Source organism: Acartia tonsa, chromosome 3 (assembly GCF_053477335.1).
Source record: "Acartia tonsa isolate MP-2025a chromosome 3, ASM5347733v1, whole genome shotgun sequence".
NCBI lineage: Eukaryota > Metazoa > Arthropoda > Copepoda > Calanoida > Acartiidae > Acartia > Acartia tonsa.
The window spans coordinates 8694286-8718560 of record NC_137262.1 but is presented as its reverse complement, the minus strand read 5'-3'; the positions used below and the strand labels follow the sequence as shown (position 1 = coordinate 8718560).

Here is a 24275-nt window from a genome sequence, read left to right as displayed (position 1 = left end):
TTTAGAAACTGCATATGAATAAACCAGCAGCTGCGTCCCTAGAATCTAGGGGCTCTCTGTAAACCTAAAAAGTAAAATAGCCTAAAACCTCACTAAAAAAGGAGAACCTAATCGTTTCAGTAGTTATTGAAATCTTATGCTGCGGACAAAAAACCCTACTAATACCTAAATATAAAAATGATTTTTCCTATTATAAAAAATAATCTAAAAATACTCTTTTTTGCCCTATAAAATATACAAATGAAAAGTGTAATTATTACTTAAAGAACGCCAATTTTTTGTTCTTTAAGAGACAGTATTTCTGTCTGTGTGATCAAAGATATCGCCAACATCTATAAATCTCGTATAAAAAACTATCTTTTTTATTCATTTATCTTCTAATATTTTTATTTTATTTCAGATTTTCTGTGTTCCATCGCCCAACAAGAACTGATGGCGAACAACCAATAACTTAAGATGATTAATAGTGAAAATATGTAAAAACAAGGAAAATCTTCTAAAAACTGCCAGTGATGTACTTTATAAATTCTTCCCTCCAATTCAAGTATAAAAACATGGCCTTTTAGGCCTTAGTGAAAACTTAGTCAATATATTTAAAGGATTATATTTATTTAGTTTAACCTAACCTAACTTAGTGAAAATGAATAGTTTTATTGTTAAATTTGTGTTTGTGTGGGTTTGGTTGGCTTCCAGCGGCCAGAACCTGGCACAGTCATTCATCAACTATCCTGGAGATGTTAATATAGGTAGGGAACCTTAAAGCTTTCAAACAGTTCAGCTAATATTTTATAAAACAGTTTGGAAGCCCAAAGTTATTTAAACAAGGATGACAACATTCATAAGAGCGAAGCATAACTTACTTGATTCAGGATATATAATACTGTGAGACTTAATTTCAAAAATTCTTATAATGTTATACCTAGTGGTCATAGGAATTCATATTCCAAAAATCAAATGAATAGAATGTATATATTAAGTAAGATGTTGTTTTTTAAAAGCTAAACATCATCATGGACATACAGACTTTCTGTTAATAATTATAGAGTCGCTATGCTTTCTATATCGTATCTAATTGTTACAGTTGAAAACGATAGTTTTTTTTTAACAATTCTAAATTGATAGACATAAAGACGAGTGAACGTAGGGGCTTACCCTAAATGTAGAAAAGCTTTGCCGTGAAAAAGTAAATCTTAGTATGATCTTGAGAAAAGAATTATTTTTGAACCGAACATTTTTTCAAGGAAATTAGATTCATATTTGACAAGAGATTCACCACTCTTTTTTCCTCATCCTTTTTTTTTGACCAAATACATCTTGACTACATAATGTATTATGCTTTATCTGCTCATATATTTCGTGTGTACGAGTTCTCTTGAATTACGTGTATTTACTGTTAGGCCTTATATGCTAGCCACGAAAGCTGGCATTCGTACAATGCAGTATAAAATTTAATTCTAAGACACACAAAACGGATTTTGAGGGAATTTTGACCATCAATATGCTTCCTGTAAAACAAACACATACGAACATTTTATTAAAAATGTAGGTGGCTTTGGCTGAAATTTTCTAAACATGTCATTCCATATCTATCCAATATACATATAATGCTATTCTAATATTGTCGATTGTTGTAACTATGGTTTTACGTTGATAAAAATTACAGCAGACTAGTTTACAGAGCTTAAAATTTTACTTTTAAATTGCAAATAACTAATTTTTAAAATTTTTTTATGCAATTTTTAAATTGCAAGACATTTATAAATGGAAACTTTCATATTGAATCTTTTTTCTTACATGCTAAAAATAGATATCTAAATTAGCTAAAATTGACTAGCAAAATTTTGCTGAAACACTTTGAAAGCTCACCGTGTAATAAAGCGATGAAGTTTTATTTTACGCGCTCGCATAAAAATTGATTATTATATGCTCTTCAATGTTTTATATGTATATGTTGTGTGCGCTTTGCGCATGCTAAAAGCTTAATATTTTGCAGAATGATCTTTTTTTGTAGCATAGCTGCTTTATACCTTTGCTAGCGTCTACGCCCCTAGAGGAACTTCAGGTCTGAGAGTTGGCTCCCAATATCCATTTTTAGTTTTAAATAGAAGAAGTCTTTTTTTCCAGTGGTGATTTCTCGTAGCAGGGTTGTACTATCCAAAAAAGTTATAAACCTTCCCTGAACCTATATAGCTACATTATAAAGGAGAACCATATTAGTTCATTAGTTCTTAGATCTTACAGTAAAGAGAGACATAAATCCTATTACTTTTATATGAGGATTGTAGTTCTTTGGTTATGCACCTTTAACTTGCCTTTTACTCTTCCACCAATTACAAAGGAATAATAAATTTCCCTATTTGATAATCAACATAACAGCATGCAGCTGAATATAAGCCTAAAAGAAAATTGAAATTAAAGAAGTAGTTTTCAGGTTTAGTATCTTTTTTTTTCTAACAACTTTGGTGTGACTGTTGCTAAGTAATATAGATCACAAATGTCGCGATAAAAGTAAATAATTTTGCTGTAAAAAATGTTAAGGTGCATTTTTGTCATTCTTTATGAGACTTTGAATAACTGTAAATTTTTATTTTATTTCTTTGAGAATATCAATTTTGTACCATGTCATTTTTCAGACTTTGATTCTGAATTATTCAAACAATATGTTTTTAGAAACAGGAAGTTAAATAATTTTCAATGTGGTGGTGTCTCAAAATAAGTTTTACAAAAATATTATACAAAATACAACAGAAATTATTAAAATAAGGCTCCACAGTTACATATTTTTATGGCGGTTAGCCGTTTGAAATTAACACAGGGCGAAACAGCTGTGAATTGTTAACGAATTGTTAATCAGCTAATATTTTGATTTTTATTATTCTTTATCCTATTATATAAGGTAGTAAGGTTTTCTTGTCTGTAGCTTAAGATTTCGACAAATGCTGAACCGATTGAGTTACCCTTTTGAGGGAAGCTTAACACTATTCAGGGAATGGTTTAAGGCTATTTCCCTTCGGATAAAAATCCCCTAAATGCTAGGGGCGTAGCTGCTTGTAGAATTATAAAACCTTATGTTATTTAATATTTGAAAGGATGTATTTGTATTATATTGTATTATACAATATATTAACAAATACACATAATAAGCCTTCAAATATTAAATTTATATACCATAATTATGTGTAGATTTTTGTATGTGTGTGTGTGTGTGTGTGTGTATATGTATGTGTGTGTATGTGTGTGTGTGTGTGTGTGTGTGTGTGTGTGTGTGTGTGTGTGTGTGTGTGTCTGTGTGTGATGATACCTTATTGGGATGGTAAGATAATTATACCTTAAACTCGCCTTATTCGTCTCATTTGGTCAAATAATGTTAACCTTTACATGGCGTTGTCAACCACAAATTTTAACAACATCTAAAATAAGATTAGATAGTTAATATAAAGTCAGGGAAAAAGGGGACAATGGGCTGTTTAATACACTAGTCCCCAAAAGGATTTTGGTATCTTTTTTTCTGTTTTCTTATTCGTTAGCTTAAAAATCTTGGGACTTTTTTTTGAATTTTCATTGGTTGATTGTTGAAACCACTAATTGTAATCTTCAGAAGGGGCAATTTTGTGTATCATCATTGGGAATGTACATCAATTTATCTGACATTATCTTATCCCTTTATATCCTTGATATAAAGTGGTGTTGACTACTTCTATGCCAGGCGAGTGATGAAAGTTAAAAACAAGAATAAAATTACTTCAAACCAGACATAATTCAATGCCAATTAGGCCTTTTATGATAAATCATTGACCTAAGTCCTAGTCATTTTTTGGTTTATCGTCGATTTTTCAAACATAAATACTTTTAAATCTTGTTTATCAAAACAAAACATTAAGAATCAAGAAGCTTTTTTATTGTGCCTATGACGTCATAAAATACAAATGACCAGTTATAAGCCAATACACAGACTAAATTACCAATAGCTGGCCAGTATACATTTTATTGTCAAATTGACGTCATTTTTATTCAAAATGAAAACTAGTAATTTTTATTAAAAATTAATCAGACCTGACAACCGTGTTTGGCATAGACTTCAACACTATATTTGTCTAAAGTGTATAATAATATCCTCAAATATCCCTTTTTCCTTACATTATATGCAGCGTAGATTCTCTACAAAATATCTGACCGTCCGTTCTACTATACTTCTTATAAAACATGACTAAATTTTAGTATTTTTGAAAAATTGAAATCCTTAGACCTTTACAATAACAGTTTTCGGTTATCAATATTCATTTTTTATTATATCGTTATTTTAGCTTTAACGCATCAATCCTATTATAAAAAGCAGTAGAGCCATTTTTCTGAAGCTTTAGATCTCAATAACTACTGATCTGATTGATTTTTCCTCTCTGGGAGAGCTTCATATAGATCTCGGAATGGTTTTAGGCTATTTTATTAATTCTTTAACCCGTTGAATACTTATGCCATAAAAGCTAGGAACGCAGCCGCTAGTTTACTAAATACTATTATCATAATTATTAGTTATTTTATTGTTCTTTTTTTTCTTATGTGTCTAATTATAAGCTTGTAGATGCTTTGTTGATTATGAAAATAATAGTTCTTGTTTTTAATACAATAGCGTGCTAAAGTTTTAAATTCACTTAAACATTATACAATTTTTATGTTTTATGAATGGCTTATGGTTTTATGGCAATAGCAGCAGGGTGCCAGCTGCAGCCGCTGTTTCTAGCCGCTTATAAGCTAGTTGTTTCTTTTGCAAAACGGCTGTATAAATTGTGTTCTTGAGGATTTATCTCCAAAAACTTTTTGTTTATTCTAAGACATTTTATTAGTCTTTAACAGAAGAATACGATCTTATTACTTGAAAAATTTAAAGCTTTACATTTGACAACATAAAATATGAATGGATTCTATACAATTTTTATTATGTTTATTGATAACCAACTTTACTTAAAATCCACAATATCATTTTCTTATTTTTGCTTGCATTTAATTGGGCTTAAGTATCAATTATCATTTAAAAATATTCTAACCAAGCCTAAAGAATTTCATTTGTTACACAGGATAGTATATGTATGTATATAAAAATTATTTAATCCTATAACATACAGCCGTTAAAACATTTCTTACAGACTTTGTATTGTTTTTACCATAATACATAACACAATACATATATATACAAATATTTTATATTTCACAGAGCCAAGTTAATCTTGGCCATTTTATTCATGGTTACCCTTTTTACTGCCTCATATATGGGCTATTGGTCAATATTATTTAGAGGTTAAAAACCACTATGCGTATTGAACAACTTTCCAGGAATGCATGGTTAGGTTAATGGAATATAAATGAAATAAGTGACGTGCACAGGGTTTTGTCATTTTCCTATCTTTCTATTTATAACAACAATTACATTTGGATCCACTGCAGTTCACGGTAAAATATTACTGGTAACGAATATTTTCAAAAATCTATGAATTTTAAAGGCTGCTAGCTTTCAAACGGCTGAGCGTACAGATCATACCCGCACACCATTTTAAGCGGCATAAGAAGGCCTACAAATAATCTGAAATAGCCAAGATCCAATGATGCACAGGGAAAGCTTCATAGAAGAAAAAACACGTCTTTTTCGCGCATTTCTCTGCACTGCGAGATAATTATGCGTTATTGATTTATGGCTATTCCAGATTATTTGTAGGCCTTCTTATGCCAATTAAAACAAAATTAATTACATTTGAAATTGCAGAAAATTTGGGTATTTTTGTGACATAATTTTGGCGTAAACTTGTTTGTTGATGAAAGTAAAGGGGAGTGGGTAAGAAGGGGGGGGGGATAAGAAGAAAGTGGGGAAATTTTCCTCGTCCCTTCATTAAGAATACTTAATAACCTAAGAATAAAAAAACATTTTTTTAAGCATGCTTAAGATATTTTCTTCAATTATAAACTATATATATTTACATTTTTTATTAAAATTAAATCTTAATGAAATTAGTATCTGTTGAATTCTAGAAAAGTTCTGATCCTTTGCACATTATGTAATTTTAGAAGAGGCATATTTGTACATTTGCATATAATGGTTAATACTATCCCTTTTCGCAGTATTTTATACCCCTAAAGTTATTCTAAAAATCCTATCTTCAAAGGAATAAAGAAAAGCCCTGTTAGATGATAAAAAAAAGTATGCTCTTGTTCTTTTATTTACAGCTTATTTTTCTATTTTACAGTTATCTGCTTCTTAAAATAATCTTTACTGTTGCTCACTTTATTTCAACCTTTTAGGAAAGGACAATTTTCTTTACTTTCATTTTGGGTCTAAATTAACACACCCCAAAGATATTTTTTATTACGGATGCTACCATCCTTGTTTTGGATGTTAATCATATTTTGTAAACACAATATACAGAATAAGCAACATTTCCGTTACTTTTGGAAGTAGAAAAGTTGAAATAATATAATTTCCTTAAAATAAATCTACTTGGAAGCTTTATAAAGGGTTTAAAAAAATCAACCAAGTGACGTCATAAAAATGAGGGATGAGAAGAGAAGTGAGAAAGAAAACCCTTATCAAAGAGATGGATAATCCAACATTTTTATGACGTCACATGGCTGATTTTTTGGAGACATTTTGTATCGTTTCTCTACTTGTAAAAGTAATTATTGAAATTAAACCTAAAAGTGAAAATAATGAGGCTAGTTTTTACTTGAAAGAAAATATTAAGTTTTATCCTTAGATGAACTTTTTAATAAAATAAAAATATTTTCAACCTCCCACCTCTTGTGTGAAGGGTAAATATTCTAAATTAGCACCTTTTATAAACATAAATTTTAAAATAGGCATGTTTAAAGTAATTTTAGAAAGATGAGGCTTTTTCATGTAATTATATATGTAGGTCCCACTGAGAATATGTTTTAAAATTTATGGAGGACTTATGGGAAGGTTATTTCCTTACTAGAACATAGGGATGAAATACAAACTGTCCCAATTTTGTATAACTTTTGCGGAACAAGTCCCAGTTACGTCATATTTTTCTTTCCCGAAAAAGAGAAGGGGGGAAGAAAATCTCTTCAAAAGAGATGGGGAAAACCCCCTTTTCTCCCATCTCTTTTTTCTTCCCCCCTTCCCTTTTTTTTCTTTCCCCCTTCTTTCCCTTTTTCGGGAATGAAAAATATGACGTAATGGTAACATGTTCCGCAAAAGTTATACAAAATTAGGACAGTTTGTATTTCCTCGAACATAGGCAGCTACTAGTTTGTGAGGAAGCTAATCAACAACTGACTTTGTATGATAACATACTTAGGTCTGTATCTCTATTATATCAGCTGATATTAAAGGTAGATGTTTGAAAATTAATGTGAAAATTTCTAACCTGAATGAGGATTTTTGTCCTTCAAAATAAGTATCTTACAAAATTATAGCTTACCAAAACTTAAATACAACTAAAAACAGTGAGCTCCTATAAACACCAATTTAAATGTTTATTTTGGAGTTAAACGTTTTGTTTTGGGGCTTTTTAAAATATTTTGTTGGTATGAGGTAAACTTTTGAATACGATTCGTCACCAAATAAAATTTTGAAAAGGAAGAGTTTATTTTATTATAACATGAGATGCTAAGAATAACGGAGATGTTTAAAGTTTAAGTTTTAGGTGGTTATTTTTATTTTTGTGTTAACAAATAAGGATTAAAACTTAAATTAATGTAAAAACAAGGAAGAATATAACAATTTAGATGTAGTAGCGTAGCTTTTAAAACAAATTACTAGCGATCTGGACATGGTTTGGCTGTAACATATATCTAAATATTGCTTATTATCAGAATAAATTAGAAATTGTTAGAGCAATAACATGAAAAGGAATAGTTATTTCTCGCATCGTATTATAAACGGCTTTCCGCGGATATAGAATGTACAATTATAAGATTAAAACTAGTTTTTTTAGCCCCGAGGTGCCGAAGGCACCGGCTAAAAAAAATGGTTTTAATCTTTTTATTGTACATTTCTATAATCGCAGAAAGCTGGATATAATACGATGCTAGACATAGTTTTTTCGTATGGATGAGAACCGGTTCCTATCCACCGGATTCGAATGAATACGAGAAAAAAAATTCTGATAAATTAAAAATATTGAAGTCAAATTTTCTTTGAGTGCGCATTGGTCACAGGATTCTTGATTTTAACTTAATGGTAGATGAGAAAAACACGTTTGCAGAGAAACGGACGGACTCCTAAAGTGAAATATAGAATAACTTCACTACAAAAAATGTTCATTATTATTATTTGAGATATAAGCTAGAAATTAAGGGGTATAAAACAAATCCCAATTATCACATTCACATGACATTTATTTTATTTTTCTTGCATTTGAAATCACGACAGACCATTTGGTAATCTGGAAACCAATAGGGTGATTTAAATAAATTAAAATTTATTTCAAAATTTCAAATCATAGAAAGGGTTTAATTTGTTTATCATTAAAATGGCCCTTTTAGTAATATTTGCAAATAATAGCATCGTATTATAGACAGCTGGAAACGGATATCAAAATGAAAACTATAAGATTAAAATGTTTATTTTGCTATTCGTAGAAAATTGTCTTTAAGATTATGTTATACATGATTTCTCAGTATGGTTAAAAACTGAGTACAATACAGTGGATATTAATCGGTTTCGAAGCCATACTGCAATTCTCATTTAAAGTTATTTTAGAAGTAAGTCAAACCCTAAAGTTACAATCATAGTACATATGTTTTTGTAAGTTTAAAGTCACCCTAAAATAAGAAATTGTATATAATTTTAGAATTAGAATTTATATTTACATTACAAATGGTAATGTGCTTTTCTAAGCATAATGTGATCCTTACCAAGGAGGGAGGGGACATTGGGCTTTTTTTTATACTAGTTCCCAAAGTTTTATGATAACGTTTTCTTATTCAGTGGCTTAAAAACATTGGGGATTTTGATTTATTTTTGATTGGTTGGTTTATTAAGTTGAGTGTATGATGGGTTCAACCACTAATTGTATTCTACAGAATTGGTAATTATGTGTTTCCTCATTTGGGATGTACATCAATTTATCGTCCATTGTCTTTTCCCTTTACATCCGTGCACCCTAACAAAAGAAATTGTATATAGTTTTAGAATTAAAATTTGTATTTACATTACAAAGATGATATGATATGATATTTATGTGTAAGCATAAAGTTTTATGTTATTGTTGAGAAAAGTGAAGAAAATTATATAAATCAGAAACTATTTACTATAGTACTTGCAACAATATGGGCTAAATCTCTTTTTGTGTAAGTCGAACACTAACCCCCACCCTCAACTTTGAAAAATGTTGTTTTTGAGTAGAGCATCTGTATTGCAATTCAGGGAGTAAAAACGGGGACAATGGGCGATTAATTCAATTTAAGAGTTTTCGCTTAAAAGCAATGAAAACCAGATTTATCTAGAAAATTTTACCAAAATTGTAAAGGGATCATTGTAATATAATTTAGAACAAAATTAGTTCCAAGAAAAAAATCATTTACTTGGAAATTAAATTACCAGTACATCACAATGTAGTAAACATTCTGTAATTAATCACTAGAAAAATTCTGTTTAGAACTTAGTCAACCCTTCTCATATATTTTTAACTGCTACCTAAATTCAAGGGGTTCTTAGATTGTTTAATACATAAATATCACAGTAGAGTTTTTATACATGAAATGACATTTTCTTGGGAAAAATAATTTTTAAAACCAGCCATCTAATACAAATTTTTCTGTCTGCTATATTCAAAACTAACTCAGCTAGTTAGCTGTTCCATTGCCCTTCTTCAGATAATATTCAATGTCTATAAGAAAAGGAAGGGGACTTTGGACTGTAAATTCTAATGGTCTCCAAAGTTTTATAAACACGTTCTCTTATTTGTTAGCTTCAAAAGTTTGGGTACAATTAATTTTGATTAAGCTGTACAAACTAGCAATGGTCATTCACTCCATTAATATATCCATATACTAAAGTAACACGATCTCTGTCTGTTTGTACTGAAGGATCTCGCTAACCGTTGAACCGAAATGGTTCTCCTTTACAATGTAGCTTCTCGTAGGTCCTTGGAAAGTTTATAACAACCCCCCCCCCCCCCCAAAAAAAAAATATGATATCTTGCTAATGAACAGAATTGTTCTTGGTATATTTTAGTTATAATAAGGAAACATCAAAAGATTGAACAAAAACCGGCACAAGACCCTGCAGGGCTTAAGCTACCTGCAAAGAAAAACTCACAATGAAAGGAGGGGAAATTTTGTTTCACTTGTAAAATATGGAATTTTACCAAAATTTGTGCAGTGCAAACATATGGCAATTTTGAATATTTACTAAAACTAAGGAGAAAAACAAGGACAGCACCTGTTCATATAAAGTTGAGCTAGAATTATTTTTATCTTTTTGCTTTTTTTGTCGGCAAAACAAACACAAATATAAAAGCACATGGTATTTTAATTAAATACTTTGAATTTGCGTCATGTCTACAGAAATCTTTTAAAAATTGACGCTTATCTTTATTAACTAAGCAACAAAGTCAAATCTAAAGGGATAAGACAATGACTGATAAATTAATGAACATCCCCCATTATGATACACATACCACTTATGAAGATTAAGATTAGTGGTTGAACCGTTTGGACACTCAACTTAATGACCAAATAAATCAAAATTCAACGTGGTTAAGCCAACAAGTAAAAACGTTATAATGAAACTTTGGGGACTAGTGTAATAAACCGCTCCATGGCCCCTCTCTCTCTCTCTGGGACTTACAGAGATATTCTAATTATACAGTAGCTATGCTACCGACCATGTAAAAGAGGAGAGGGATGGGGGTACGGGCATTTATTTGCGAAGATGAGACATGAAAACTAAATTATCCAATTGCATTGTCTTATATACAACATTATCAAGTAGATAGATAGGCAGAGACAAGTAGATAGATAGATACAGATAAAGTGAAAAAAAGGGGACGGGGGTGTTTCATTAAATGATGTTTTTTACTAAAGGTTAAATGTTAGCAACAGTTATGGGTTAACCTTATGGAAGACACATTCTCTCCACACACACACACACACACACGCACACACCTACACACACACACACACACACACACACACATACATATGTGCAACACACCCATACCATCCTATGACCCCAATGCTCATCATCCTAGTTAGCGAGATAGAAAAAGAAAAAGAGAAAAAATAAGAGAGAGGGGGAGTAAAAAAGGGAGGGGATAACTTCTGCAACAACAATATTTTGGTGTTGCAGTGGCGACGAGACCAACACCCCTGTTCAACAACTGCTGTTGGGGGCCAGGGGTTGAGAGAGTTGGTGAAAGGGGATAAAAAGGAAATGAAAAAGAAAGAGAAAAAAAGTAATTATATAATAAAAAGATTGTAATAAAAGAGTAAGAGTTGAATTAGATAAAAAGAAAGTCAATAAAAGAAAGGAAGGGGACAATGAAATTTAAATTTTGCTTAAAAAAATCATGTTTAATCATTACTGGCTTTAAATCTTTATAGGTTGGGGGAAGGATTGTATATGTAATCATGATTTAATCGTTTAAGATAGCAGTGTCTAAACTTTTCAACAATAATCTAAATCTAGAACAGGGGTAATTTTGTTTGTTATTGTTTTAATTGGGGGAACATTAATTCATCGTCTGTTTCCCTATCCCTTAAGATCCCTAAGTTTGATTAAAATAACAATTTTTCTATTAACCCATCCCCCAAACACTCCATAAATCCCCCAAATGTATTGATTAATAATCTGGTTAAAATTTAATAATTAAAACAACCCAGCTACCCTCACCACCTTTTGACTTTATCAATTTATAATGTTCTTTTCAGCACTCAGCGCCTTTGTTTGTAAAAAATACATTATTTTGGAACATTTTTTATAGCAAAAACAAAAACAAATACTTATTTAATGTAAAAAATGTTCTATTTGATTATTAGGCCCTCTGTTGCTTATTGTTAGTTAGGTTAGTTTAACTAAAGATTAAGACATCCCCGCAGAGTTAGTACCCTAAAAATATGTGTCTATGCTGTATTAAAGCCCCTTAAAATGTACTTTTAAAGTATAAATAAAAACCAAAAAGAGAGGGGGGGGGGTTGTTTTATTAATACTTGGGGAGTCGTAGTCCTTCTAACATACAACCTCTTCGTTCTAGAAATTATCATTCTAATTTCACTTTTCTAAATAATTGTAGGACAGCTTCGATTTTTTTTACAGTGTGTTATACTTAATGTACAATTCTATTTCATTTTACGGTGGTTGCTTTTTAAAACAAAGATGTGGCAGCCCATTTTTCTTATTTTTGGGTCGTGGTTAACTTTTCGGTTGTATTGTATTTCTCTCTCTGTCTCTCTTTTTAGTCTGTCCCTCTATCACTCTCTCACTCTCTTTTTCATAAGCCTTTTTTAAAAGCGAAGCTTTTCTATAATTAGGGTCGGTCCGTACGTCCTTTCATTAACGGATAGTTTTTTTCGTTAATTTAGGCATGTTAGAATTGTCCTATCGATTTCAAACTCTGTATGGTGATTCCTGTAGTAGTTAGGTACGATTTAGAAAGCGTTGCAACTCTACAATCATTACCAGAATGTCCGAACGTTCATTTTAAACATGTTGATTTTTATACTTTTTTAACAACAAATTTTTTTTGTGATCTAATTATCCGATTGATCTGATTTTTGGTATACTGATTCCTGGGACAACAAAGTACAATATTATAAGCGAAGCAACTCTATAATAAGCCCTAAAAATGTAAGTATGTTCATAAACATTATTCTGTATCAAGCAGTTTTTTAACATATTTCTTTACAATTTTGCTTAAACTCTTATGTATTTATATATTCTGATTATTCAGATCTGACACTCTACAAGTGTTATTGTCCGTTTGTCCTACAGTTTCAGTGCTTCGCTTTTATAGATGTTGTCATCCTTGTTTGAAATATAAATGTTGTGGCTTTCTAGCTAATCTGTTTGTTATAACCATGTTTTGCCAATAGAGTTATAGTTCACCTTAAAATAATGATGTAAATATAAAAGAAGATGTTTGAGATTGACTTATTTTTATCACGTGTTCATCATTAATAGCCCTTATTCTTAACCTTATTTTTAGAAATTAATATTAAAATTTATTTATACGATTATTTCCACACAAACATTACATGCTTTCTTGTATTCTAATATTGAAAGAATTAAAGTATGCCTTTGAAAACTCTAACCTATATCTAATGTAAGGATCGATTTGCCTATGTGCAATTGAAAATAAATGTTATTGTTTTATTTGAGGGGAGTAGGGGGGACTTTTTGTTTGCGGTTCCACAGTTCCATGGCCCTATAAACCAATTTGGGTTTCAATTCGAAATAATTATTTTCACTGTTTGACTTTTGAGGTATTCATTTAAATTTCATACAAACAAACCCTTTTTGTTGTTTTTAGTGCTTTGAAAGGACTTTAACTGGTCGTATAAAATTAGTAGATTAATTGAAAGTTCGGCCCTTAAAAATATTTTTCCTAAAAGTAATGTTGTAAGATTATCAAACTTTGTATATTTGATCCCGTTTTTCTGTCTTTAGTATGATTGAGTCCTAATTGTCTTATGTCATGTACAGCACAGCACATGATAGTACAGTACAGTACCCTTTAGCCTGCAAATATATATCCACCTATCCTGAAGCTGTAGCCAATATATCCATCTATCTACATATCTATCCTGCTCTTTTTTCTGCAAATATTTCAGAGAATTCTAGACAAATTTTGCAAGATTTTGATGCAAATTTCATGAAATATAGTGTTGTATGTGTGTGTATTAATGTATATGTGTAAAGGGTGTCCCAAAAAATTAAAACAAATAAAGATGGTTTTGTACAATTTCAGCCAAGCTTATAGTATTTATATTTTTATCACACAAAATACGATTGATTACTTTATGCTTTTAGTTTGTGATTCTTCTACATTGTATAATTCAATTAACATCTATTTTAAAAATAGGATTACTACAGAAAAGTGATTCATTGTATAGAAATATTTAATTTATTCTCTGCTTTTTAGGGGAGCACCAATTAATAAAATTTTCTTTTAATCAACACACATTCTTTTCTTGATATAAAAAACTCCACTTCTTATTCCAAAGATAATGTGTCTTGTTATTTAAGCACTTTCCAAACAAATTGTCTTTGTTAATCTTTAATTTTTCCGATAGGAATAAATTTTGCATGCCACCCTGTATATGTATCATGCATATTAAAGCATATTCTACATGAATCCTAGATGTACATTGTACACCATTATAACTGTTTTCTCACTACATTTCTGTATTTGTATAAAGTATCTGATTTCATTATTCCTCTTGTTGGATGTGCAATGTAGCATCTTTTAGATACATAAAGTAACAGTGGTTTGTATGTAACTATATGACAGATGTTAATTTTTAGGAAAAGGTTTTAAGTGGATCCAATTTTGATATCCAATATATTCAATTTTATTAATTTAAAAATCATTAATATTTTTAATTATATAATTTAATTTTAGGTAAGTTATCAACCTTCGCAGGACAAGTTTTCCTAAAGATTTTTAGAAAAAAGTAACATTTTAAATCAAATTATCTATACTAGAATTAATTTTTTTGTAGAAATAAGTCAAAGCTTTCTTCTTCCAATAATGTAGGGATATTTTAGACCGACAGAATTTAATCTAGAAAAGTTAAGAATTCTATGAAGGCATTAATGCTTTGTTAGACTTAACTAAATATATTGTTTTATGTGGAGGAAGTTAATTTTGACAGACTTTTTGTCCCATTCAATATCATTATTTAATTTGGAAGATTTTTATAATTCCTTATTCCAATATTATTTAATCTATTGTTTTATTTGAGACAGGGAAATATCAATCCACACACAGTAATAATCGCATGACAAATATATCAGTGGAGACTTTGAATTTACTGTGGTTTTCCTACGCGGTTGATCTCTTGATATTCTCTTAGTAATTGGTGAATTAATTACAGTTCTACAATTATATAATAAATCTTATGTTTTGTATCTTTAAAACATTCATTATTTATGAGGTCTTCTTTTATAAGGAAATTAAAAATGATGTGAGCTTAAGTTTTCTACCTGTAATCTAAGTGCAAATATATCAAATTATACATCTTTTAAAAGATTCTTAATTTGAAAAGTAAATGGTAAAACTGTAGAATGCTAATACAGACTTACTTTGGGCAATTTGCATTTGAATAGCAAGACGATATGTTGATTTTATATTGATTAAATAAAGATTAAATTTTGAAACATTATTCTTATTTATATAGAGAACAAGAAAACAATAGTTATTTTAAATTCCACACTATTGTATTGGCACAAAGTTTTTGCCATTATGTGTTTATATTGTCATAATATTTGTTGTCTGAAAGTCAACCAATTCTTGTCTATCTATCTGGCTATATCCTTCTTAATTTGGTGCTCCAATAAAGCAGCAAATAGGAGTAGTGAATGGTCTTTAAAAAAAAATTCATTTTACAAATTACTCTTTTTAAAAGAAGTATGGGGTATAGTCCCTTTCGTGGCCACGCCCCATAAGGGGCGATTCGTCGTATTTTTAAAATGGCTTTAAACAGGTTATTAGTAGGGTTAGGCAATTGGCCCCGCAGGGTTAGAGCGTCATATTAATTTTGTAGTTCATCTGAGAATTATATTTTAAAAATCATAAAAATCTAACCATAAACAAAGCATAAAATTAAAAAATTACAGAATACTCCTTTTTCATACATAAAAGGAAGGGGGTAAAATTTTGTAGAACACATTTATCATATCTAAAAGCAAACTGTAATTGGTTACTTTTTAGGGCAACCACTTTTTTACTCTCATTTGAAACCAATTTTGATTGTCATTTTGAAATTGGATTTTGGTTAAACAGTTGGGAAGAAAAAAACATTTGCATTTTGTCTATGAGTGTTTGTCTTAGAGGGTGTCCAAAACTATAGGATTTTAGAAATGATCTTATCGCCCTTTTATTTTGCTTCTTTAAGAGTAGGTTGAGAGTAGTCCCACAGGGTTGGAGCAACTTATACATACAAGGGCTAGAAATATGGAAATTGTTTTTCGTGCTCAAAACTAAAAGAGTATTCAATCAAAACTTATGACACAATTTTCAAAGATTTTTTTTCTAGACACACTGTGTACTGAAATGACATAATTTAATAATCCATAATTTGAGGATGTTATTATTTAATTATTAAGTTATTACTGTTAACATAATTTTTTGCATCCGTTTCTTTAGAACCAAAAAGTGTTCAATGGGCATTTATTCGATTCAATAAAATACTAGTCCAAAATATTTACTTAGAATCATGAAGGAAAGGAACAGTACTAATTTGATTGATTTAACCTTTCTTTAACTTAGTAAATAACCATCTACCAAAGCATAAATTTCATGTAAATATAACCTTTGTGGAGGGGGGAGGGATGGGACCGATTAATTCACCGTTCATTGATACCCAATACATTAATCCCTGTTAAGAAGTATAGTTTAAAACCTAACTAAGTTAAATATCATACATCTTGGGTTTTTAATATTCTAAATGAAATAATTTTTCAATGTTTGAATATCTATATGTTTGAAACTTAGTAAATTAATTAAGAAAAATCAGTAATACTTTCAATATTTAAAGCCACAAAACAGATCATAATTACATAATTAATTTGAGGATTAAATAATCTGTCACTAACCTATCCATGCATTCTTGGTTAATAATGTGTTAAATAAACACAGAGTAAAATCTAGATTTCTCAGACTCGGAGTTGTCAGGACTTGGGATTTTATATTTCAAGGATACTAAGGACTTAGGGATGTGTCAATAAACGATAAATAAATTTTTCGAAATGCTTTTTTAATAAAGTATGGTTTAGGTAGCTGGTTTAAAGAGAAAAAAATAGGATTTTTTTTATCATATTTGACCGTTATTACCCACTTTCTTCCTGAAGGAAAACTAACCTATTCAAAATTGAACCCTTCTAGCCGTTATGTTTATTCAAAATCGCACAATTTCAAACAACTAAAAGTTTTTCTTTTTTATATACGCTTCAAAATAGAGGTTTAATGATACTAATTGAAGAATGTGCTATGATTTCATCTTAGTTTACATTTGTGTTAAGCTTTGCCTTTTAAAGATTAAATGTTGAGTTTGATAATGAAAAATCAGGTCCTTTTGCGGATTTGATTGAAATATTTTTGATTGTGCAACAGAGAACTGTTTGTAAATTTGTTATTTGAAATTTTGTAAAGAAATTATTGTTGCTGCTGCAACTAGGGAAGTGGAATTCTATAATTATAAAATAAAACAAGGACAGTAATGTCTGTTAGCAGCGCAGTAACCAAAAATAACAATCATTTAGATTAAAAAGATATTATGTATAAGACTCTAGAAAATATTTGATCATGAATGGTCAGTATAATGTTAAATCAGTGATTACATACACGAGAAGCTTAGGAGTCTACATATATACTAGCATCTACGCCCCTAGAGGCCTCCAAGAGAACATAGCAAAATGAAGGGGGAAGACAAAATTTGGAATTTAAAAAAATTTGGAATGATTGATACTTTTTTCATGGGTGATTTCTTAAACTATCTTCTTTTAAATTCCATTTTTTTTATTTTGATTTTTTATGGCCTGGAGGGAAAGAAAAAAAGTTAAGCAACATTTTTCCCACAAAAGTTTTTTGTTGGCTTTAGTCTAGTTTAAACCCTTCCTTATATGCACATTATTTTATTAGTGGAGCACTGCTTTTTATCAATAGGTTTGACTGTCTGTTTGTTTTCAGCAGTATAAGTATTCAATAGTAATAATGTAAAAATTCCATTTACTTTTTATATCTCGATTTGGACTGTAATTTGATTAGAATTACTGTAATAACGCCTCAACCCTACTTCACAACTGGTTTTGTCGATGATATGTTAGCCACAACCACTTTTGGAAAATATAGTCAGAAACAATTATGTCTGTAAGTCAATATTATGTCAGTTATAGGCAAATTTATGAAATACCATATAGCCAACAGAAAAAATTTAAATTATTACCTAAAAGCTACTTTAGACCTCTTAGGACATATTTGTCCTTGTTGAAATATCTAGACCACATGAAAAAGTTCTAATGTTGTCATTTATACAGGAAACTGAATATAAAAATAATTTTGACCCTTTTTCAAGGCTTTTTAAATATAAATAATATACACGGTGTTTAAGAAAAAACTGCGTTTTCCGTTTTTCTGACACAACCAGAAGGAATACAGAAAAAACGATTATATGTTCTTATTCTCTGTAAAAAAGTACATCAAATTTATAACAGGTGTTTTTCATTATCTCTAAAAATACGGCCTCTATGATAGGTACATAGTTTCCAAAAATGCTTTATGTGAAAAATGTTGTGCAAGAAAAATTTAAATAACTCTTTTATTATGTATAAAAAAAATTGTAGAATTTCAATATTAATTTAGAAAAAGGTATAAGAAAAGTACCTTAATGAGTTTTAAAGGTGAAATGCTTTTTAGCTCCTCACAAAAGCATTTTTAAGAAACTGCAATTTGTCATTTTTTCACATTTCTTGATTGTGATGCATTTGCAGTAAAAGAATCTTCTTTTATAATGTAGGTTATAGTAAAAAGAAAAAATTTCCTTTTTATTTGATAAAAAAATCTCTAAAGACAAAAAAGTTATTGAAGTTAGAATTTTTCTTATTAAAGCATTTAATTACAAATTATGAATAAATTATGAGTTTATATCTTAACCTGTCAATCAAATTAAAGGATTATAGGAATAAATGAGGGGTGGGAATTTACGAACATGAGCAATTTTTAAGCTCATGTTTCTTAAGTATACAAAAAGAAAAACTGAATATTTGTTTTCAGTGAGGGAATTTTAAATGAAATTTTTTGTGTAATTGGTAGAAAATTGTATGTTGATGTTGTTTTCAAGTGAAAAAATTTTTGAAAACCAACCTTAAGGCACAAAATTCTACCAGAAAAAAGCATCATACGCATCTTTTGAAATATTTGTGCTTTAAAATGCGCCGTTATTTTCAGAGATATTAAAAAACACCTGTAACAATTTCGATGCATATTTTTATAGAGAATATTGACATATAATTATTTTTTTTGTACTCCTAATGGTTGTTTCCCAAATTTGGAAAACGCAGTTTTTTTTTGAAACGCCCTGTATATTTCAAGAATTTTTCATTGCATAAAGAGACCCTTAAAAATCACATTTTCCAAAATAATTATTTTTATAGATTATTTATCGTCTATATGGCATCTAATAAAAGTCTTCAAAGCTGACAAATGCCATAGTTTTAACTGGTGTTAAAGTTGATATCATATAAAAAATTTATTATTCCTACTATAGTTCTGTTTTAACCAATTAAAAAACCCAGCAAATCAAATAAACAGACAATGTAACTAACATTAACTTAAGATAAAGAGAGTCTGTGTAAAATATTCACACTTTTGTGATTTATTGATAATTCTTTCTGATTGATTGTTTGATTGTTAGAAAATTTATTATTTTATCAACACTTCTTCTTTATGGTGCAAATAAAGCAATTTTTCACTTTAAAACGAAAATAACATTATTTGATTCTTTATGTTTGTCATTTATCTATCTATAGTTATTGTATGATCAAAATAAAATAAAAGAGGGGTCAAGTGTTATTTGTGCTTTTCCCTGCAAGGTAAAGACCCTGCCCCGATAATGTATTAGGTTTTACAAATCATCTGAAAGCAGGTAAATCACATTTCTGGAATCATATTATTGTTAGGCCTATACAAGTGAATAACTGACAAAATACAAACTGAAATGTTTGGAAAATTACTGATTAATCTTATGAAACAGGCAATAACCAAGTAGGACATAAAAAAATTGGCGCCACGCTAACCCTTTAATGAAAATTACACACAGTTTAATGTAATTAATTTTTATCGTCTGCTGGCTAATAGGTCCGTGATATTTAGGGGAGTTAGTTGCCTGGAACATCTATATTTATACATTTTTTTCTGAATGATAGTTTAACTTATACCATTAAAAAGTTTCTGTGCTTTGTATTGCTTTTATTGACACATTTGGCAATGTTTTACTTCAATTTTCTATTCAATAAAACAATTAAGAAATGTTTATATATCATTAAATTTGCTTCTATTATAGACCAAATCAATTGTAAATAAAACATCTTTTGTCAAATATTCACAACAGACAAAGTATAAGTTTTAATTTAAAAGCCATCATTTTCTCACATTCAAGAAACATAAAGACATTTACCAAACAAAAGATTCATTGATTAAGTAGTCTATCAGTTTCAATTATTGGAATTAAATACATTTTAATCATGGTATCATTATCAAATAATCTTTTTAGCCACTCGAGATAATGATATGTTACACATGTAATTGTTTTTGTTTATTTATTATTTTTATTTAATGTATTTTCCTTATATGATTGAATTATATACAAAATAGTTGATTCATCCCTAGCCATTAGGGTACGTGGGGGATGGCAGGAAAATAGCCTAAAACCACCTCAAGATATTTATAAATCTCTCCTGAAAAGTACAACCCATTTGTATCATCACTTTCTGAGATCCTAACTACTTTATATAACAGGATAATTTCAATTAATCAATATTGCAATTTTTTTTTACAAAATTACCGGTTCATTATTCTACATAATAGAATATTCCTGTGTTAATTTTAAAATTTAAAGCACATGCAAATCGACCTTTTATTTAGCAAAATTTCAGTATAGTTGATTTAAAAAGAATACGTTTTTATTGCAAGTTTACATTTTGCTATTTTTTAACACTTTCTTTCCTTTGTTATTGACACACAGTCAACCAAAATGTCCAAATAATTTTGTGAATATTTTTTTCTGCAGACCCTAACATGCATAAAGCAGACTTTTTCTTATAACACTCACGATTTTCCGTCTGCACAACTGCAAGCACGCAGGTGGTAAAGGGATAGGACAATGTACAATAAATTATCTATACCCCAATCCTTATTTTTAGAATTATTTCTATATAAATGGTAATTAATGACGGATAAAAATAGTTGAAAATTATTTTTTTCGCCATTGCCCTTTCTCTCCCTGGCACGCACGACTTTTCTAAATACGATTTTCCGCGAAAATGCAGCCAGCCGTAAAACTGCTTTTAATCAGCGTGTTTAAACAGTATATAAAAAAGGGTATAATCAACTTTATTAGGCAATAAAACTATATAGGAAAGAAAAGCTCTTTAAAAGTATTTATACTCTTAAAGTGCAGCATACATTTAAAAAAAATAGGATGTAGTAAGTAGGGTGCGTATTTGTATGTTCAGTAAAATTTCGAGAACAGTAAAACTCTTTTCAGGAAAAGTTTCTTACTGATTATTTTGTGTGCATTGATAACTTTGAAGTAATGTTATCCTATTATATAAAGTTGTAGCGAAGGATCTTGCTAACCACAGAATCCTTTACAGTGAAGATTTTTATACATCCTGAGATGATTTTAGGCTATTTTTCTGTGAAGATTTTTATAGATCCTGAGATGATTTTAGGCTATTTTTCTGTCCATCCATATCTGTTAAAATATAGAGCCCCTAGATGCTAGAGGAGTATTGCATAATTTAAAACAAAATGATATTCCTTACACGAAATATGTAATAATGTAATACAAAAAGTTGGATATTAATGCTTATTATCAGGGCTCGGCAGCCGCGCGTCATCTGTCTGTAAGCCTCATATAATTAATAATAATTCTAATAATCATCTAGGAAGAAGTCTAAACCTGGAACACAGTAATAGTGTCTGACTGATTATGACGTAACAAAAAAAAATTAGCCAATGAGAGGCCGTTATTGACCAATGGTAAAATTTATAGTGGCCTCTCATTGGCTAATTTTTTTTGTTACGTCATAATCAGTCAGACACTATTACTGTGTTCCTAAACCTGACCAAAATAAGACAGTTCCCCATTTTTAAAATTTTTAAAAGCATCCGAACGGGTTGAAATTTGAAGCTTAGATAGGGCTGACGCACGGCTGCCGAGCGCTGATTATTATTATATAATAATTACATTGAATGACCAACCTAACAACATAACAAGCTTTTCCTAACTGTTAATTCATAAATGCTTATTAGGGTGCACTTACATTTAATTATATTTGTTACAACATTCAAAGATGATATCATATTTTAGATTATATAAGGAGGAAAGTTTAATAGCAGCCGTCAATTTTTAAGGAGCTTATTCTGCGGCTGTTTATTGTTATTAAGCTGCCGAGCTCTAAATCATAAGTTTTCAAAATAATAGTTGATAACACTTAAGTAAGTTATTATACAGCCTTATAGTTAAATAATCACTTATAAGAAAGCAAAGAACTTCTACACATATAGAAATTAATTATAGAGTAGCTACGCTATTTATAAAAAAATAACTTAAACAGTATTGTTTGACAACTATTTATGTGATGATATTGCTTAATTAACATATCATTATAGGCAATGTTCAACTTCATATTAATATGCATACAAAATTAGAACATAATGTACAATTTGTTTACGTTGATTAATTAGATAAATCGTCAAACAAATTTCAAAAACTTATTTAGTAGTCAAGTAGATCTTATTCTTTACTATAGTTGTAAAGATGGACTGATAGATAGATAGATAGACAGACAGACAAAGTAAGTTAAAAAGTTGGACCTCTTTGGCTTAGGAATCTTCACAATAAATTAGCCGTTTATTCTAAATAGAAGCTGAGAAAGCATATTTTTTTTAACGTTGTTGAACATTTTTTGGACTTATTGAGATGCTTCGTTTCTAAATGTTATGAAATATGTACTATTTGCATTTTTAATCATTGAATCAAAAAGCGTAAGTCTTAGAAATTGATTAGAATTTTTCTAACGAATCTGCATTCGATAGAAAAAAAGCTTTCAATAATTAAACCGTTAACAATATGTATATTGTATCATGTAAGTTGTTCATATAAACCTAAAAATTTGAAAATGAAAAAGCATATTCAAGTTGTCATAAAAAACGATTTCTTCAGATGTATCAATGCCTTAAGAAAGAAAGATGATTTGTCTCTGACAGTTATTTTTTTTGCATATTATTGTTTCTTTGCAAAAAATAATTTTAAACTATTTTTAACGTTTGCTATTTTACCGTTTTGACAGACATTGACATTAAATTGTCTTTGTAGCTGTTTTTATAACATTATTTCGCTGTTTTGAATAAGCTGCAAATACATCCTATTCAACTATCTTAAAAATTCTAGTGTATTTCTTTCAATTTGAATTCAGTGGTGTTAGTTCCCTTACGCATATCATCTCATTTAGTATTCGCAAAAAAGACACAAGAGGAAAGGATAATAAGGGGGGGGGGTATTAATGATTGGGGGGGGGGGATAGTTTGTGTTTTTTATAATACTATATCGTACTAATAAGTGGCGTGCACAGGTTATTTCACCCGGAAATTTGGACACCCCCTAAAAAATGGTGTAATTTAGACAAGGAAAGTGTTTTTTTTACTGTCGGGTGATTGATACAACCCACGAGATGTCTATCCCCCTACATAATCAATATTTGTATTTAGGGGTAGACACCAAATGGGTTTATATCCAATCCCATAATTTTGCAAGAGGGGGGGAAGAGATTCAACCCCCTTCTGCACGCTTCTAGTTCTGGTCGTTTTTATAATTTGATGCAATTGCGGAAAATAATGCACACCCAATAAGAATTCAATGATGAATTAAATCAATTTTAACTATACATCATTTTTTAAAAACCACTTTTTAACAACAAATTCGTTTATTTCAATAAATTATCGGCCAAGCATTGTGTTAGGTACAAATTATAACCTAAAGGTAGACTCTACTACATTAGTTTTTATACAAATATGTATATTTTATATCTTGTTGGTGAAAATATAGCTGTAATGTTATTAAAAAATTGATAGATGATTATGGACATACCCAGCAAAGACTATGGATATTTTGTTTGCTTCTGGGTTAAAAGCTTTTTGTTATTTTTTTTCCTTTCCCTTCCTGTAATTGTAAAAAAAAATGAGAGAGACCGTGCTTTAAAAAGTTCGGGCATCATCTTAATTTACAGCCCAATGTAACTCCTTGGTTTCTAAAAGTGGCTTCGTTAAACCTTTATTTTGAAGCTAACGATTGTTCTTCTTTTTGTAAACTACAACACT

General features: G+C 29.7%; 1 protein-coding gene across 1 annotated transcript in view; it reads left to right on the top strand.

Annotated features, from left to right (window-relative positions):
• The first annotated feature begins 482 nt into the window (after nt 1-482).
• Nucleotides 483-24275, top strand: part of LOC145313219 (metabotropic glutamate receptor 8-like) — a 156071-nt gene continuing 132278 nt past the window's right edge. Inside the window, exon 1 of the mRNA XM_080152517.1 lies at nt 483-746. Coding sequence (XP_080008643.1) covers nt 641-746 — 106 coding nt within the window. The 5' untranslated portion in view covers nt 483-640. The remainder of the gene's footprint in view (nt 747-24275) is intronic.